This window comes from Prunus avium, chromosome 2, assembly GCF_965620075.1.
Source record: "Prunus avium chromosome 2, drPruAviu1.hap1.1, whole genome shotgun sequence".
Lineage (NCBI taxonomy): Eukaryota > Viridiplantae > Streptophyta > Magnoliopsida > Rosales > Rosaceae > Prunus > Prunus avium.
Window position 1 is genome coordinate 29,587,996 of NC_142285.1, and position 20,324 is coordinate 29,608,319.

General features: G+C 35.8%; 1 protein-coding gene and 1 pseudogene across 1 annotated transcript; both read right to left on the reverse strand.

Moving 5' to 3' along the window:
* Nucleotides 1-11,683: 11,683 nt before the first annotated feature.
* On the reverse strand, nucleotides 11,684-12,769 carry LOC148296806 (F-box/kelch-repeat protein At3g23880-like). Its single transcript, XM_088248634.1, has one exon. The coding sequence runs from the start codon at nucleotides 12,767-12,769 to the stop codon at nucleotides 11,684-11,686; it is 1,086 nt and encodes a 361-aa protein (XP_088104760.1).
* A 3,241-nt stretch (nucleotides 12,770-16,010) lies between these two features.
* Nucleotides 16,011-16,799, reverse strand: LOC148296807 (uncharacterized; annotated as a pseudogene).
* Nucleotides 16,800-20,324: the final 3,525 nt, after the last annotated feature.

Here is a 20,324-nt window from a genome sequence, read left to right on the forward strand (position 1 = left end):
AGCTTGCAAAGCAAAGTGTGAATCTAAAGCCTTTTGTGGTTGTGGAGGTTCCTGGCTTATAAGCCAAGAGAGGAGATCGAGCTTCCCTCCTTTTACATTTTCTTTTCTTTTTTTCCTAATGTGGGAGTTTTAAGGTTTCATATAGGTCATCCCGAAGTGTACATTACTTGAAAAAGAGGGGCATATACTCTCCATTCTAGTTTCTCTTTTACGACCTGTTGACACCGTAACTAAACGAGCAACTAGCTAAGAAAGATCAGCCACATGCCATGCTTTGAGAGGTCATCACCCTAGCCAAAGAAATCTTACCACAGGTCACAACTCTAAGCAAGGTAAGGAATCCCACATTGGAAGACTACAAGAGGTGGAAACTCCCCCTCACCTATAAAAGAAGACTGCTCTCCTCTTAGAAAAAGGATCCTAGACTGGGCTGGGCTTCTCACTTGTTACCTTTATATTTGGGTCCAATCCTATGTACAAATGCAAATACACATTATTATAATAATGAGAATATACTTCTCCGTGGACGTAGCCCATTCATTAAGGGTGAACCACGTATATCTCGTCTTCTGTATATTTATCCTTTGCCCAAATCTTCACACACATGCTGAAGGTCTTCACCTTCACCTATCATCCGTCACACCTCATCACTAAGTTGGACTCAATCTTGGCCGAACCATTTTGAGCATCAACACGACCCCTCATTGGTTGAAATTCCTTAAGCCCTTTATTAATTTTTTGAGCTGCTTCTTACTTTTAATAACTTTATAGCCAGGAAAAATAGTAATGAATATGGAAGGGGAAGTATGAGAAATACAAAGGAGCTAAAGGAAAACACATAATAACACCCAGATCAAAACTGAATATGTAGAAAGAGACATTTATATATAAACAGGAACAACAAGTAATTATTAAGCCAAGCCAAGTCACATCACCGAATCCATTCCAAAGGCAATTGGCAATAAAAAATGGAAATTGAGAAAAGCTGATAAGTAAATAGAGTAACATATAAATAGGAGAACATTTTAGAAGAAATATAACCCGGAAAAAAGGAGAAGCCAGGAGAAGCCAGGAGAAGGGAGGACTAGAGTCTATCAGTTTGGGGCGCCTGCCTTGCATGTTGCGAGCTCTCTTCCTTGCTGAGTACAGCCACCACTTGATGCAAGATTGCTTTAGATGGTTGGTGAGAGCAAACCAGGAAGTTTTCAACGGGTGGGCTAGCTAAAATTATTAGCTTAAAATTTAATGATATATATATTTTTTTTGTACTTACAATTACTGTAGTCTTTCTAAAAATAAAAGTAAACATTAAATCATATAAACCACGCTAGTTCATAGTTCCATAGACTAATTTTCAATAAGTTTTAATATAAACCAAATAGGGTTTAACACCATAGTGGATTGAACATCTAAGGCTTTTTATCTAAATTGACATTAGGTCCCTTCATGCATTCATATCATACATGAAAAATTGTTTTATGTAAAAATATTGACTAAGTATGAAAAATGGTTTTTAGGAATAATCATTTTCTCAAGATAATTTTTGGCGGTTTTTATTCCTCACACATCAAATCAGAAAACTTGATTTTATGGGATTTTAGTATGAAGTATATATTGGCTTAATGAGCCATCATTTTTAGCCTAAATCGTATTTTACACTAAAACCGATTTTTCATATTTTGATTTGGTGGGAATTTGATTTTCTAGTATTTTTATTTGAATCCAAATGAGGGGTACTTCCTTATTTACATTGTAAACTTAAGTAAATGGAGTAATATAAAAATAAATGAAAGTAAAATATTGAAAATAAGTTAAATACATAAGTTATATATATTTTTTCTTAAGGGTGACGGCCTTGGAAATAGTGACGGCCTTGTCGAGCCAATATCTGGGGCAATTGTGACGGCCTTGTCGAGCCAAGTCCTAGCTTTCTTAACCTTACTGTGATGCGTGAAAAACTTGGCCACAGCAGCAATGGCATGGGGATCGTAATCACATTTCCTTAGGGCATCGATAATCTTGTCCATCCATCGAGAAGGGGGTAGGGGTACCATACTCTCAATATATGCTGCCCATAAGATACCACTATTGGGACACTCGTGCAAAGCCTTCGCCATCGAAATATCAGCTTCCTTGTTATTACCATGCCTCAATTCAGTTCGAGTTGCAGCAAGCCACAGTTGAGGGTTTTGAGGATTTTTGTTCCCGGCTAGTGTGAGGACTGCACGAGCACTAGTCACCCCATTCAAATTCTCTTCAAGATTAACAAGAGAAAGCCAGAGAGGTATAGAATTGGGGCAGTGCTTCAAGCCCAAGTCATAAGCCTCCTTGGCTTTTTCCAAACGATCAAGCCGTTCCTCTCGCTGTCCAAGCATCAACCACAATTTAAAGAACGAAGGAAATTTCTTAGACAACAAATAGAACATTGTTCATCTACTAAATATAACTAGATACAAACATTGGAAATACAAAATTTCCAATCTATCTATCCATTGCAAAATGATATTTAAATCACTAATGAAATTACATGTAAAATGAAGCGAGGTATCTTCCCCTTAGAGCATCATGAGCAACACAATCTAAGACAAATTTTCTTTTGTTCTCCACGAGCTCTGCTTTATACGCAAGCAAAAAGAGAAAGAAAATAACTCTTTTTAGAAAGGCTTTGGTTTTCGTTTACGCAATTCTGACATCTCACTTCCTAAAGTATCCGATTGCGTTTTGCGGATAGAACCCCTTTATAAGAATGATACAACATGACATATGTTTATAAGAATGAAATATGTTGCAGATAGAACCCCTTTATAAGTATCTGATTGCGTGTTTGAAATACAAATTATAACATGTCAATCTATCCATTGTATAAAAATAATATATATATATATATTATTGAATAAACAGATAACATGTCAATCTATTCTATTTCCATATTATTGAATAAAAATAATATATATTTAAAAATCTAAATAATTTATATTAAAAAAATAAGTGGCTGAACATTTCAGTTGTAATTTCCCAAAATTTTGCCAAATAAAACACGTATGTATTGTATTCGTATTTTTCCCATTCCATATTTTACTAACAATGAATGAATGTACAGCCGCGTGGCTATACTCGATTTTTTCACCTATACGCATTTTTTTTTATTACAGCCGCGCGGCTATACTCGGTTTTTTAATTTTTTTAAAAAAGTATAGCCGTGCGGCTGTACTCAGTTCTCCCTAATTTTTTAAAAAGTAGTTTAGCCGCCCGGCTATACTCTTTTTCATAATTTTATTTTTAAAAATAGTATAGCCGGGCAGATTTATGTTTTCCAACACGTGGCGCTAGCGTCCTTATTGTAATATAGTATAGTCGTGCGGCTATTCCCCTTTTTTAATTTTGGCTTTTTATCACAAAACGTCCTTGACTTTTACGAAACTGTCATATTGCATCCTTAAAGTTTTTTTGTAGCACTCATGGTCCCTAACGTTAATATGGGTGCTCTTAAATAGTCCATCTGTTACAAAAACTGTTAAATCTAGGAATATAATCGTCAAATCAATCCAAAATTATAGAGAGAGAGCTTCCATTGAGGGATCCCTCAAATAAGCTTATTTGAGGGACACCCCTTGTAGGCCCCACTCCGGATTGTATTTCACTAATCCAAACTGTCTATTTTGTAGATACTCATTCAAAGATCATCTCTACAAAAAATCACTTGAATCCGATATCATTTGACCACTCAATTGTGTTATTGAAATTTGAGTACTTTCTTGATGCACCGTTGTTCGTTGATTTTGTAGGACACAATTGGATATCGAAACGGTTTCCGATTTGTCTAATTTTTTGTAAGGATGATCTATGAATAAAGACCTAAAAAATAGATGGTTTGGATTATTGAGAAAAAAATTGTAGGATACCGTAAAGGGCATCCCTCAAATAAAATTATTTGAGGGATCCCTCAATAGAAGGGGACTGTATATATATATATATATATAAGTTTAGAAACCTATAACCATAACCAAGATAGGGGAAATACAAAAAATCAGGAAATATTGAACATCCGTCGCAATTGGCCAGAGCCCAAGGCATATATAAGTCTGAAGTTGATCTGGAAATTTGACTTTTAGTGACGAAAAATCTGAAGAACACCGTCGCAGAAAATGTTAAGCCACGAAAAATCTGATGAACATCTCTCACTAAAAACTTTTGGTGACGAAAAATCTTCAAATTTCTAGGCAAAACAGCAGCTGTCACCCCCATAAATAATCAAGGAAGCTGTGGTAATTAAGAGATCCACCTTCCTTATATTAATTACCTTCTTAACTCATCCATATTCTTTACTAAGTATTGATGTTTTTGTTTTTGTATTATATATGTAGGCTGTTGCTGGGCATTTTTTGCAGTGGCAGCAGTGGAAGGGATTATCCAAATCAAAACTGGGAAACTGATCTCAATGTCCGAGCAACAACTTTTGGACTGTACCAGCGGCAATGGCAACCAAGGTTGCAAAGGTGGTTTCCTGATTTTTTGTATTTCCTCGATCCTGGTTATGGTTACAGGTTTCTAGACTTATATACATATATTAATTTTGGATTGATTTGATGATTATATCTCTGGATTTAACAATTTTTTTGACAGAGGGACTATTTAAGAGCTCCCATATTAACGTTAGGGACCATGAGTGATACAAAAAAACTTTAAGAATGCAATCTGATAGTTTCGCAAGCGTCAGGGATGTTTTGTGATAAGAAGCTTTTAATTTAAAAAAAAAATAAGTATAGCCGCTCGGCTATGCACGGCTTTATTAATGTTTCTTAAAAATAGTATAGCCGCGCGGCCATACTCGATTTTTTTTTTTTTTTGGTTTGGTTTTAAATTTTTTTTTATAAAAAAAATAGTTTGTAGTATTATTCATTACTATTAGGCCATTACCTGAGTCTCTTTGTCCCCTTTTGATTTGTTACTTTTTAAGAGTTATTACCTATATAAAGACTTTAGCATTTTCACGTTTAATAATGTATTACGTACGTATTTTTCAATAATGTATTACGTACGTATTTTTCAATAATCTATGTTCTGCAGATGTCTTAAAGACTCGGTAAAGTTCACGTTTTTTAAAAGTAAACGTATAATACTCATATACAGGTACATATTTTTTTTTTCTTGTTTAATACATGTAGTTTTTTCAAAAAATTGGAAACATTGATTAATCAATTAGTAATTAAGATCAAGGTCTAAAATATTGATAGTATCGGAAATATCGGTAGTCCAAAAATGGGGAAATTTCGATGGAAATATCGGGATATTATTGATATTGATAAAAATTGAATAAATATAATGGAAATTGTAAGAACAACTTGGAAATTTTTATTGAAACTTTGGAGGATGTTTATTTAGTCATTTATCTATTAGTTTATCGCAAAAAAATTGGAAGTTGCATCATGGGTTTAACTGATTTAAGTTGATTATATAGCGAGCTAACAAACACTGTGAGCATAGAAATTATGTAGTAATTAATCAAAGAAGATTAAACACACCATAATAATTTATATATAATGATTTACTACAATATTTTACACTTTATACATTGCATGGTAAGATACATGAGTGACTTAGTACCACATAGAGTTCCTATGAGGTTCAATTTTTCACTATCTTCATCATCTCTATGTGTAGAGCAAGTGTATTGTGAAGAGTAGTCGTCAAATGATAAATCCCCAAAATAGTTTTGAATGTAATTGTTAACATGCCACCCATATGGATCCAAGATTGGTTGACATTGTCTACAAGCAAAATCGTTTGAAGATTGGGTCTCGGATTCTTTCCATGAGTAGTTCGATTCCATCCCAAAAGGAAAGGTCAAAGACTCACATGTACTAGGGTTAAATATTAAGTTAGATGGCTTTTGTTTTTGTCTTTTTACACAATAATAAAACTTAAGAGCTATGATTTAAGTATTGGGGTGAACAAAGAAAAATGTGGGGTTTAAATAGAAAAACTCATTTAAAATATGAAATTCATGATAATTAATTTATGAAGAGAAGACAAGTTTTATGAAGGGCCCCCTCTAATGTGAAATCCTGGCTCCGCCACTAATGTTTCACACACATAAAATTTAAACCCAAGTAATTAAATTGTAGATATTCATTGTGACAAACCCTTAAATTAAAGGAAAAATGAAAAACATACAATTTGTAAAGCCGAGTTTCAAAAGTGGAGACGTATAGTGATCGAGGGGAACCATCTTTGGCGAGCAAAGGTCCTTTCCGTTATTTTATTATTTTAAATAAAAAATTTTGGTTAGTAGGTTGGTCCCATAGTAGACATGTCAGCATTTAACGATTGACTACACGGTCAACTTAATGGAAGGATGAAATTGGACGATGTTGAAAACGTAAGGGTGTAAATTGATAAAATTGATACCCTTGGGTCCATATTGAGAATCACCCCAAACCAGCAGGGTGTCTTTTGTCGTTAGCCCATTTCTTAAAGTGCAAGAATGGAAAGTCTTAGTTCAATAGGAAGATTTTTTTACTTCCCTAAACAGAATAACGGTTCTCTTATAAAAGGATGGCTGGTACTTCGCAACCCAACTGCACATTCAAAGTCTCGTGCTTGCTTCTCAATAAGAAAGAAAGAAAGAAATTCGTGTATGGCTTCAGTTATATTTATATCTGCATTGGTTTTTTAAAAATTGTCTTCATCCTTCTATTTGCTCTGGTTGCTTTTAATACACTTATTTTCTACAAAATTTTTAATAATACACACAAAATTCACGTATTATACATATAATTCTCACACATTATTGAATAAAAATAATATATATTAAAAAATATTATATAGTGGCTGAACTTTTAAGTTGTAATTTGCCAAAATTTTGCCGAATAAAACGCTTATGTATATTGGTATAGCCGCGCGGATATACCAATATGTTATACCAATATTAATATCTATAAAGCATAAACTAATGCAACTAGGAGGGTCCTTTTTTCATAATTTGTACCAATATTAATATTCATAATTTGCACAGCTATACCAATATTAATATCTATCAAGTATAAACTAATGCAACTAGTAGGGTCCTTTTTTCATAATTTTATTTATTAACGAGTATAGCCGATTTCCAATTTTTTTTTTTATAAAAAGAAATAGTATAGGCGCGCGGCGGTACGCCCTTTTTATTTAATTTTTTTTAAAGAAATGGTATAGCCAGGCGGCTATACCTGGTTTTTTTTCAATTTTTTAAAAAGAAATCGTATAACCGAGTATTCTGTGGCGATACTCGGGTTTTCAAATGTCTTTTAAAGAAGGGTGTTTCACTAAAACACCCAAAATGGGGGCCGAAATTATAAAAACACCCAATACCCAAAACACTTTATAAACACACCAAAAACCCATCATTACACACACTCAAAACCCATTTATAAACACACCCAAAAAATATACAATTGTTGATTTTGGGGTTGATTTTGGGTGTGTTTCTATGTTTAAATAGTATTTGGGTTTTTTTATAAATACATGTCTAGGATTGGGTTTATTTATAAATTTGTATTTAAAGAAATAGTATAGCCGCGCGGCTATACCCAATTTTTTAGTTTATTTAAAAGAAATGGCTATACTCAATTTTTTAGTTTATTTAAAAGAAATACTATAGCCGTGCGGCAAGACTCGGGTTTTTCCAAATTAAAAAAAACGTATAGCCGCTCGGCTCTACTCGACTCTCTTTATAAAAAAAAAAAAAAAATATATATATATATATATATGTTGGGATCCTCTTTTTCTTTTATATTTTTTCTCTGATTTTCGTTTCTCGATAAAAGTAGTTTAGAGCATTATCAATTACTATTAGGCCATTACCCGAGTCTCTATTGTCCCATTTTTATTTTTTACTTTTCCAGAGTTATTACTCATATAAAGAATTTAGCAATTTCATGTTTAATATTGTACTATACATGAACATACCTATATTTCAATAATACATCTGTGTTTTGTACACGTCTTAAAGACTTGGTAAAATTCACGTTTTTTAAAAAGCAAACACACTACTAGCCTATCAGCAGTGAGACTCACAAGTGTATTCCCATAACAAACACAATTAATGGTTTCAATGTTTCCACAGCACATTGTTTACTTACTCCAATTTCTGTCACAAACTGACAAGAGGAACACCTGACGGATGAAGCTCCATATGGGTGCATCAGCAACACTGCACAACTACCACATTTAACTTGTCCAACCTGATCAGCTGATTGCATAACTATTGCACACTATTGCATAAACGATGACTTGATTTTAAGTCCATTGGCACTTGTGGTTTAGTGCTGAACTATTGCACACTGCATATGGACCTTCGAAATTGCGTAACACATTTTTCAAGAAAAAGAATTGATTGATTGACCCTAATCAACTCAAAAGATCAGGTGTACATATTTTATATTTCACGTTAGTTTAGATCACTCATTATTTTGGGGTCATGCACTGTTTATTTGAATGAAGTTCAATGCAATTGCAGTCTCTCTTTCTCCTTTTACATTGTTATCAAATTTTGGCAATACTTGCGCTTGGTGTACAATATCATCACAATATTGGAAGAGGCAAAAAGAGGAGAGAATGAGACCGAGAACGTTGCTTACTAGGTACACTAAGGGTATGTTTGGTAGGTTGGACTAGCCAGGACAGTGTTAAATAACACTTTGAAACCAGCGTTTGATGAAAGAGGGACTAAAATAAATGGGATTGTATAGTTCGGTGGTTAAAAAAACACCGGACTTGCTCGTTCAATATTGCGAGGATGAAATGCGGTTCGCAAAATAGCGAGCGTGCTATTTTGAACGCACGAGTCCAACCAACACAACCTTCACTCTGTCATTCTCTTCCTCTCGAACGACTGGAAGACCTCCATGGCCATGACTAGCTCGTCGAACTCGACGGTGGTGCCGTTTCCGTTGGCAAGAGGACTTGGAGCTGGTAGCTGGTGGACTTTGACGCCAAGAGACCGAAGCAGGTCAGCGAGCTCGAGCTGGGTGAGGCTGCTGTCGGAGTCCATGTTGAATCACATGAAGATGTTTTTCAGCTGCTTCTACTGATTGGAGCCTTGCAGCCATCGTTCTGGTAATGGCCAAAGAAGAAGAAAGGGATCAGAACGGCCAAAGAAGAAGAAAGGGATGAGATAAGATCCCAATTGTGTTCTGGGCACTTGGGCCTTTTAAAAAAAAATTAATTAATTTTGTGGTGTGGTAATTGGTTTGCGAAAAGTTATGGTGTGGGGCTAATTGGCTTCTATTTTTTGTTTTTCACTTTGAAAATTTGGAAAGAAAGACGGCCAGCTAGGAAGAAGATGGGAAAGGCAGAGGTAGGAAGAGAATATAATTTTTTTTAAAAATAAATTTATAAATTATAAATTATTTTTTTGCACATTAGCCCCAATTAAATATTTCTAATTAAATTTAAATATTTTTCAAGTCAAAATTCTTAATTAAATTTAAATATTATAATAATGAATTTTTAGTCCGACACAGCACCAAACATAAGTCTTCACTATTTTTACAATCTAGCTTCTTAGTCCGATGCAGCACCAAACATAGGTCAGTACTTAATCCAGCTTAGTCCAATCCGAGCTAATCCAAGACAGTCTCAGGATTTAGTCCAGTCCATGACAATCCGCCGTACCAAACGACCCCTAAGTATCTAAGTGAAAGAGGAAGAGAGAAGAACCTTGTAGCACAAAGTTGACTGTTTGACAGCATGAGCGTTGAACATGCCTGGCTCCTCGTGGATATTTAAGCAGGCGGCAGCAAGAACCACAAACCATTTGAGCTAATTCTGCATCACAATTAGATAGCTCATCAGGCGAGAAAACCTTTCACTATGTATAAAACCTGAGATGAAAGGATCTATGGAACATTTTTTTGTGGAATCTAAAGATCAACATAATATATTTAGTAATTCAGTGGTCCCAAAAATCAGTATAGTTGCTGGCCAGATGTATGCTCTATTGTATAATTTCTAGTACAAGGGGTCGAATTTCTATATTAATTTGGTATAGCTAATCGGTTACACTCTGTTTGTTCTAATTTTTTTAAAAGAAGTAGTATAGCCGAGCGGCTATACTCTGTTTTTTAATTGTTTTTAAAAGCGGCTATACTTGTTTTTAAAGTAGTAGTATGTACAATTTTTTAAAGAAATTGCATAGCCGCACTACTATACTCTGTTTTTTCTAATTTTTTTTAAAAAGAAATAGTATTGCTGCGCAGCTATACTTGTTTTTTCACAATTGTTTTTTAAAGAAATAGTATGCAAAGCCTTGGCCACTGTCTTTAAAACATTTACACATATTGCCATTGTATTGTCAATTCTAGGGGTGGGCATCAAAACCAAAATACTGAAACCGTCCCGAACCGTGCCCATCTCGTGCTGTCCCATTTGGTGTTCAAGTGTAAACAAGATGATACCGTGTCATCCCGTTACTATTTGGCACAACACCGGTTCTAGATTTGTGATCCGTTTGGTGCCATAACGTACCGAACAGTACCGGTTAAATAATAAATCCCAATTTCAGTTCCTCCTCTCCCACGAACATTCGACTCGAGCTTTGTTTCCTCCATCCTTTCCTTCCCTCTATCTATTCTTCTCTTCTCTTCTCCTTTCTCAATCATCGATTTGAAGCCGTAATCCCAAATCCTCCACCATTGATCGATCTCATCTTCTTCTCCGCCTCTCTCTCTCTCTCTCTCTCTCTCTCTCTCTCTCTCTCATTCATATATGAACATGTGTTGCATTTGTTGGATCTTAATTGTTTATTACTTTATAATGTTGCATTTGTTTATAAGAACATGTGTGGATTTATTTTTTTGTAGAATATGCAAGTACTGAAGTTGCTGCCACCAGTACAAACACATTAGGTTCAGATCCAAAGGGAAAGGGACATGCCAAGTAGTAGCCTTGATTTTAATTGGAAATCTATTGTACTTGGTAAATTATTTGCAGGATACAACTTAATGAAAGCTTTGATTTGCATGGATTCTCTCTCTCTCTCTCTCTCTCTCTCTCTCTCTCTCTCTCTCTCTCTTTCTCTTCTTTGTGCTAAAGAACTAAGATACTTTTTGTTCATCAGAATCCGATTAATGCACATGTTTGTTCATGTTGTTACAAAGCAATCAATCGAGTCTGGACGTGACACTAGTGCAATCTCCATTTATCATCTTGTGCAAAGTCTCAAGTCTGCATTGTGTTGTGATCAAACAATTGCCATGCCATAATAATCAATTCTGCCACTGCATTCTACATGAATGAATAATATCAAATGTTTGAGACCTTTTACTATACAGTTCAGAGTGACTTGGGTAATTTATATAAAGTTTATGGCTGATAATTGTCCGTATGGTCAACTGTTCTTGCTTTTCCTTTTCAATTTTTCTGTAGGACTCTAGAAAAACCGTGATGTTTCGACAAAATCAGAACCCTAATTCACGACCAAGCAACGGCAAGATTTGCCAACAAGGGGAGAGCAAAGCATCGACACACACACACACCTAAATAAAAAACGATAGTGTAAGATTAAAATTTGATATGAGTAAAATAGAAATGCAAACTAGCACTTCTTTCTAGTTTGAAAATGGACGAAGACTCAATTGCCACAATTAATAAATTAAAACAGATTTTACCCCAAAAGACATTTATAATGACATCAAATCACAACTCAGTCGAGTAAAATTAGACTCTCACTGTAACCATAGATCCTCCTGGTTCTGTCATAGGTACCAAGTTTTATTCCAGTATCTGTAACTTGCTCTGATTTAGGATCATACAACTCCAACTTTCTGTGTTGCCAATTTTCGTACCTCGTTGTAAAATGAACACCGCCGTTTGCTGTAAATGCCAATGGCCATGCAATTTTTCCCTCTGCTGGAACAGGAATCGTGCGAATCATTTTCCAGGAATCCATTTCCAGAACCCATATGTCATAGTAGTAACGGTACCCACGATCATATTCTCGTCTATGGTGGAACAAAGAAAGTGATTTCTCCAACACCCTAATGGAAATTGAATGTGTCACTGTGAGCAATCTATCAGGAAGCATAATCCTTTGGAAAACCTCATTCTCCATATAAAAAGAAATGATGTATTTGCAATCTGGAGAATACTCCTGTACAATCCAATACACAACTCCATTCAAGTAAGCACATTTCTCGCTCCAGAACACTTTAAATATTTTTGTCACAGGGGGAACTGCATTGATTATTCTCCAAGAATCCAACCTAAGGCTGTAAACCTCGACACAGATGCCGTGCAAAAAAATTGCAATTCTCACAACTTTGTAGTCATTTCCACCAACATCGAGGCCAAACCCAAGAGCTAAGGTAGCGACGCTGTGATACTTGACACGAATGAGACCTTTGGAAAGTCTCTTGAACTTCCTGATTGATGGATTCCATAAATATGTACTCTCCATAGTAGCATCAGATATACAAAGCAATCCATTGCAGGAACCATAAATGTAGAAAGGGGAACCACTCTGATGCCTAGGAAGATCTAACTCCAAACACTTAGCATATGTTTCAGGACAAAAGACTGACAAGCAATCAAGATTGTCAGAGTACATAAGTAAATAATCACAACCACTTTTCATTGCAGTCCTTTCGAGATGGGCGCTTATGAAACTTGGGCTGCTAATTAAAGCATGCCAAGACTTGCAAACACATCTGAACTTCAACAGAGATTTCACAGGCAATTTTGCAATGATGTCTGACAAGATTTCATGGGGTATGTCTTTGGGGCTAACCATGTCAAAAACTAAAATACATATACAGAATTCAACTGACAACACCAGGAAACTACAAGCTGCTGTCCAGCAACCCAAACAGTCCCAAAATAGAGAGAATAGAAGGACAAAGCAATAGAATTGAAGTTGGAACGACGATAATTGAGTTCTAGGGCTAAAATCCCAAAGAAACTCGAGTATCTTAATAGCCTTTTTATACTTAAGAGTACATCAGCTTATTAAGAAGACCTAATTGACAAAGGGAATTAGGAAATTAAACCGAATCCTAATTGGAATAAGAGAACTAACATAAAAAAAAAAACTAATAATTTAAAAAAACTAGAATCCTAGCCCAACTGACTAACGGGCTCATGTACTCTTGGAAAGCCCTGTTAGATGCTTCTGCATGTTAAAGCATACTTCAGGCAAAGTGAACCCAAATTCAAAAAGATAACCTCAGTCACCAAATTCACCTCCACTGACAAAACTCTAAGCCCATTTCTTGGTTTCTTGAGGCAGGTGGATGGTGATCATCAGAGAGGAAGTTTGCAGTTTGATTACACGATGCAGATGCTTGAAAGTATTTCATAAGAGAGAGAAATTGAGAAGTCGTGATGTGTAGGAGATTCCGCCGAAGTCTGATAACAATGTATATATGTATTTGTTTTTGGTTGGAAAATTGTATATGCATTTCAAAGATCAACAAAGTTACACTTTTCGTCCTGCATAGTCTGTTGCGCTTTCGCTCCAGTGACGGATCCAAGATTTTACCTATATTAAGGCATGGTCGACTGTCGACTGAATTTCAGAAACTAATTTTCACTATTATTTAGTGGGCTGATGCTATTAATAAGTTGGTACTATTTTGTTATATAAATTTGGCATCTCTAAAGCCTGATTAATTCATTGGGATGAGACCATTCACTTTCTATTTTAGATTGATCAAGTATTGAGACCTTTCACTTTAGAGTTCAGAGCGACTTGTTGGGTAATCTTTATAAAGTTCATGGCTGACAAATTTTCTTCTTCGCCATATAAGTGACAAAGGGCCTCAACGGGAAGATTTGCCAACAAACACAAACCTAAATGAAAAAAGGGAGTTTTTTTTTTTTGGTGTAATGGAATGTTAAAATGAGATTTTCTATTTAAGCACCACACTTCTCTTAGTTCACCCCATGTTCTAAGTTCACCCCATCTTTTAATTTAAATTTTCACAACTTCTAAGAAAACCCCACTATCTTCCCAAACTACCCTTAGATATACCCCAAACTGAAAAAATAAGAAATAAAAGAGATTTTCTATTTAAACCCCACAATTTTCTTTGTTCCCAGCCAAAAAAACACAAACAAATAGAACCCTAAACCCGAAATTTAGTACTTTCTAGAGAAAGAGAACAATATCCACAAATAAATAAATTGTTAAAAGATGAAGACATGAAATATTCCTTTCTCAAAAGAAAAATAAATAAATAAAATGAGATAGTCCTCAAACACATTTATAATGACACCAAACAGAACTCACAACTTAGTTGTAAACCACCATTTGTTGTAAACCCCAATAGGAATGCAATCGTTCCCTCTGCTGGAACAAAGAAAGTGATTTCTCCGACACCCTAATGGAAATTGAATATGCCACCGTGAGCAATCTAACAGGAAGCATAATACTTTGGAAAACGTCATTCTCCATATGAAAAGAAATGATGTATGCCGCCCGCTATACTTGGTTTTTCCTAAATTCTTTAAAAAGGAATCGTATAGCCGCACGGCTGTACTCGGTTTTCCCTAATTTTTCCCCACACTTGTATAGCCGAACGGCTTTACTCGGTTTTTTTCCTACTACATAGTATAGCCGCGCGGCCTTACTCGGTTTTCAGAATTTATTTAAACATAAATCGTATAGCCGCTCGGCTATACTCGGGTTCTCCAATTTTTTAAAAAAGAAATAGAATAGCAGCGCATCGATGCTCGGTTTTAAGTATAGCCGAATAATTAGGAAAAAACCGAGTGTGGCCGCGCGGCTATACGATTTCTTTTTTAAAAAAAATTGGAAAACCGAGTTAATTAAGCAATTAGTGATTAAGATGATATAAAATATCAAGTAGTTAATTAATCAGTTAATTATTTATTTCAGTGGGGAGGGTTATTGTTAGAGTAGCAAATTGCTTCACATGGAGAAGAGGCACAACAATTTTCACAGCGGAGGAGCTAGAGATGACAGCTAGATTTGTATTGAAAACAATATTATGAAAACAACTGACCTTTCCATTGCGTCTTGACTCTTGCATTAGTGTAAGGAACGCTGCCTATGGACAACAATGATTTTACAAAATCCTATCCTCTTACTGTGATGTCTCAGACGTGCTTCAGCTAATCTCCGGCGAGGAATTCAAGTTTCCTCTCAGAGTTGAAAACTGCAGGCATGAGGAAGGAATTAGATTGATATTATGATATCAAAAGGCACACATTGCCGACCCCATTAATGTGGTATACGCACCCATAATCATTTCCCATGATTACTAGCAAAGCCAAGACATTATTCATTCTTTGTCTGCTAAAAGTCCACTGCCAAATTTTGTCTGCCAAGTGTAGCGTTTCGAATGCGCCAAATGGAAGCAACCGATCGGTCCAACCAATCCATGACATGGACATTAACAAAAAAAATGTCACAACCTAGCTAGCTTGCAAAGCAAAGTGTGAATCTAAAGCCTTTTGTGGTTGTGGAGGTTCCTGTCTTATAAGCCAAGAGAGGAGATCGAGCTTCCCTCCTTTTACATTTTCTTTTCTTTTTTTCCTAATGTGGGAGTTTTAAGGTTTCATATAGGCCATCCCGAAGTGTACATTACTTGAAAAAGAGGGGCATACACTCTCCACTCTTGTTTCTCTTTTACGACCCCTCATTGGTTGAAATTCCTTAAGCCCTTTATTAATTTTTTGAGCTGCTTCTTACTTTTAATAACTTTACAGCCAGGAAAAATAGTAATGAATATGGAAGGGGAAGTATGAGAAATACAAAGGAGCTAAAGGAAAACACATAATAACACCCAGATCAAAACTGAATATGTAAAAAGAGACATTTATATATAAACAGGAACAGCAAGTAATTATTAAGCCAAGCCAAGTCACATCACCGAATCCATTCCAAAGGCAATTGGCAATAAAAAAAGGAAATTGAGAAAAGCTGATAAGTAAACAGAGTAACATATAAATAGGAGAACATTTTAGAAGAAATATAACCCGGAAAAAGGAGAAACCAGGAGAAGGGAAGACTAGAGTCTATCAGTTTGGGGCGCCTGCCTTGCCTGCTGCGAGCTCTCTTCCTTGCTGAGTACAGCCACCACTTGATGCAAGATTGCTTCAGTTGGTTGGTGAGAGTTGTGCAGGGCCTTGGAAATAGGTTGCCATTTTTCACCATGCTTTGGTTGTGAAGCAATGCATCTTCTCAAAACATCCTTCTGGTTCTCATCAGTCCCATGCTGAAGTTCAAATTTGAAGTATGAAGTCCAGAAATCCCCAATATCTGGGGCAATTGTGACGGCCTTGTCGAGCCAAGTCCTAGCTTTCTTAACCTTACTGTGATGCGTGAAAAACTTGGCCACAGCAGCAATGGCATGGGGATCGTAATCACATTTCCTTAGGGCATCGATAATCTTGTCCATCCATCGAGAAGGGGGTAGGGGTACCATACTCTCAATATATGCTGCCCATAAGATACCACTATTGGGACACTCGTGCAAAGCCTTCGCCATCAAAATATCAGCTTCCTTGTTATTACCATGCCTCAATTCAGTTCGAGTTGCAGCAGGCCACAGTTGAGGGTTTTGAGGATTTTTGTTCCCGGCTAGTGTGAGGACTGCACGAGCACTAGTCACCCCATTCAAATTCTCTTCAAGATTAACAAGAGAAAGCCAGAGAGGTATAGAATTGGGGCAGTGCTTCAAGCCCAAGTCATAAGCCTCCTTGGCTTTTTCCAAACGATCAAGCCGTTCCTCTCGCTGTCCAAGCATCAACCACAATTTAAAGAACGAAGGAAATTTCTTAGACAACAAATAGAACATTGTGTTGGAAAATTGGCTCGCATAAAGGATACAAAGTTTTGAACTAGCGACCGGTCGCCTGCTATTTGCGACCGGTCGTTTCGAAGCAGAGTCGAAGTCTGGAGCAATATCGATTCGCGACCGGTCGCCTGCTATTTGCGACCGGTCGTTTCGAAGCAGAGTCGAAGTCTGGAGCGAAACCTTCTTGCGACCGGTCGCAAGCTACCAGCGACCAGTCGCCCAGCACGTGTTGTTTCTGATTCCTCGAGTTTTGGACTCCATTTTCAAGAGCTATCGCCTCCTACCTACTTGCAAGGACTCTAGGGGTCACTTCTAAGTCAGAAGAACGTTGGCAATCAGTTGGGAGGTTGGAGGTAGCATTGAAGGACATTGGAAGATTTGTTTTCAAGGTGTAGCCACCCTATGGTTCTATATAGGGTGGCTACACAAGTAACCATCAATACATAGCTTGTGGCTGGCCTAACCTGTGGTCTATGTCAGGTATTCAAGGGCAGAACGTAGGAGACAAAGCAAAGGTCTTCTCTCAAGTCTAGAGGCTCATGTATTAAAGGAAAGAGTGTGCAAGTCTGAGAGGGTAAGAGAGTTAGAGAGAGTTGGAAGAAAAGTAGCTGGGAACTAGTGAGTCAAGAAGAGGAGAGAATTCTCAAGTGTATCAAGGTGTTGAGCAAGGGTGTGAGAGAAACAGATTGAGAGGGTAGTGTTCTAAGGGGGTTTCCATTTGTAAACCAAAGTTGTAACCTATCTTCACTAGTGAAATTTCTCAAGGGGATCACCAAAGAGGATGTAGGCAAATTGCTGAACCTCTATAAACACTTGTGTCTTTTGTGCTTGATTATTTTCTGTGTGTGTGTGTAAGATTCATCCATCATTGAGTCTTGTCCAAAGTCCATCAACAACAAGGTCTAAAGGGGAGTGAGTTGGTTCTAATTCACAACACATTGTTCATCTACTAAATGTAACTAGATACAAACATTGGAAATACAAAATTTCCAATCTATCTATCCATTGCAAAATGATATTTAAATCACTAATGAAATTACATGTAAAATGAAGCGAGGTATCTTCCCCTTAGAGCATCATGAGCAACACAATCTAAGACAAATTTTCTTTTGTTCTCCACGAGCTCTGCTTTCTACGCAAGCAAAAAGAGAAAGAAAATAACTCTTGTTAGAAAGGCTTTGGTTTTCGTTTACGCAATTCTGACATCTCACTTCCTAAAGTATCTGATTCCGTTTTGCGGATAGAACCCCTTTATAAGAATGATACAACATGACATATGTTTATAAGAATGAAATATGTTGCAGATAGAATCCCTTTATAAGTATCTGATTGCGTGTTTGAAATACAAATTATAACATGTCAATCTATCCATTGTATAAAAATAATATATATATATATATATATATATTATTGAATAAACAGATAACATGTCAATCTATTCTATTTCCATATTATTGAATAAAAATAATATATATTTAAAAATCTAAATAATTTATATTAAAAAAAATAAGTGGCTGAACATTTCAGTTGTAATTTCCCAAAATTTTGCCAAATAAAACACGTATGTATTGTATTCGTATTTTTCCCATTCCATATTTTACTAACAATGAATGAATGTACAGCCGCGTGGCTATACTCGATTTTTTACCTATACGCATTTTTTTTTATTACAGCCGCGCGGCTATACTCGGTTTTTTAATTTTAAAAAAAGAGTATAGCCGTGCGGCTGTACTCAGTTTTACTAACAATGAATGAATGTACAGCCGCGTGGCTATACTCGATTTTTTACCTATACGCATTTTTTTTTATTACAGCCGCGCGGCTATACTCGGTTTTTTAATTTTAAAAAAAGAGTATAGCCGTGCGGCTGTACTCAGTTCTCCCTAATTTTTTAAAAAGTAGTTTAGCCGCCCGGCTATACTCTTTTTCATAATTTTTTTTAAAAAATAGTATAGCCGGGCGGATTTATGTTTTCCAACACGTGGCGCTAGCGTCCTTATTGTAATATAGTATAGTCGTGCGGCTATTCCCCTTTTTTAATTTTGGCTTTTTATCACAAAACGTCCTTGACTTTTACGAAACTATCATATTGCATCCTTAAAGGTTTTTTGTAGCACTCATGGTCCCTAACGTTAATATGGGTGCCCTTAAATAGTCCCTCTGTCAAAAAAACTGTTAAATCTAGAGATATAATCGTCAAATCAATCCAAAATTATAATATATATATATATATATATACAGAAATTCTCTTATGCGGACATCCGGACATTATTATCGTGCGGACGCCATGTATTTTGTACTACCCCTCTCTGCTTTCCTGTCTATTTACAATAGAATCCGCACGATGATAACGTGCGGACATCCGGATAAGAGAATAACTGTGTGTATATATATATATATATATATATATATATATATATATATATATATATATATCCGGATAAGAGAATAACTGTGTGTATATATATATATATATATATAAAATTTAAGTTTTCTGAGTTAGCAAGTCTCCCAAGTTTCTTTTAATTTAGTTAGCCTCCAAAGTTTCTTCCAAGTCTACTCCAAGTTATCTAATTCCTTAGGTTCCCCTCTCTCAAAAGTCCGTAAGGTGAGACCTTTTTACCAAACAGTAAGTCCCAGGTAGAGGCATGAGCGGTTAGGCACGAGAAGGTGAGAGAGAGAGTAGCCCATAGGTTCTTAGGTACCTTAGAGTCAGTCTTAGGAGTTACCCAAGAGTCTTTCTATTTTAAAAGTCATGTAAAGAGTCTTTCTAATTTAGTTAATTTAAATTTTTCACATAAGCAAAATGAGTCGTTCATTTAGAACCAATTCAATTAATTCTTCTAGTTCTAGAACCAGTCTAGGCCCAGTTCCAGATATAGTTAATGAAGAAGTTTTAGAATTTGAGTCTTCTAGTTCAGAATTAAATTGTAATGATTGGAATATACCTAAAGTCCCCAATAAGGAAATTTATAAGCAAAAATGGTCAATTAATGCATTTAAGCAAACTACGCATATTAAGACAGTAGAACAAGTCTATGCCTTAGGAAAAGAACATGAAACATGCCAGTTACTTAATCTTGATGCAATTAAGAAACATAGGCAAGAAGGTAATAATTTTTTGCATATAGGATTAGTTCAAGTCGCTGTTAAACCCTTAACTAAATTAGGACTTAAGTCTGCAATTTTATTAAGTTTAAGAGATGCTAGATTTAAAGATTTTGAAGAAGGAGTTTTAGGAATAATTGAGTCAAGTCTATGTCATGGTCCAGTACATTTTGATTGTTATCCAGATTTTACTGTAAGCCTTAGTGATCCGCATATTTTGAAAGTTTTAACTTTAACTATTAAAACACACGGTTATAATGTTTTACCAGGTACCCAACCTTTAGCTTTAATTTATAGAATTTATTACAAAGTCACAGGCACCAATATCAATTTCCAAGCTCTAAGCAAAAGCCCAAAAAATCAAACGCTTTTAATTCAGAGTCATACCCAAAATGCTAATATTACAGTTCCCAAAAT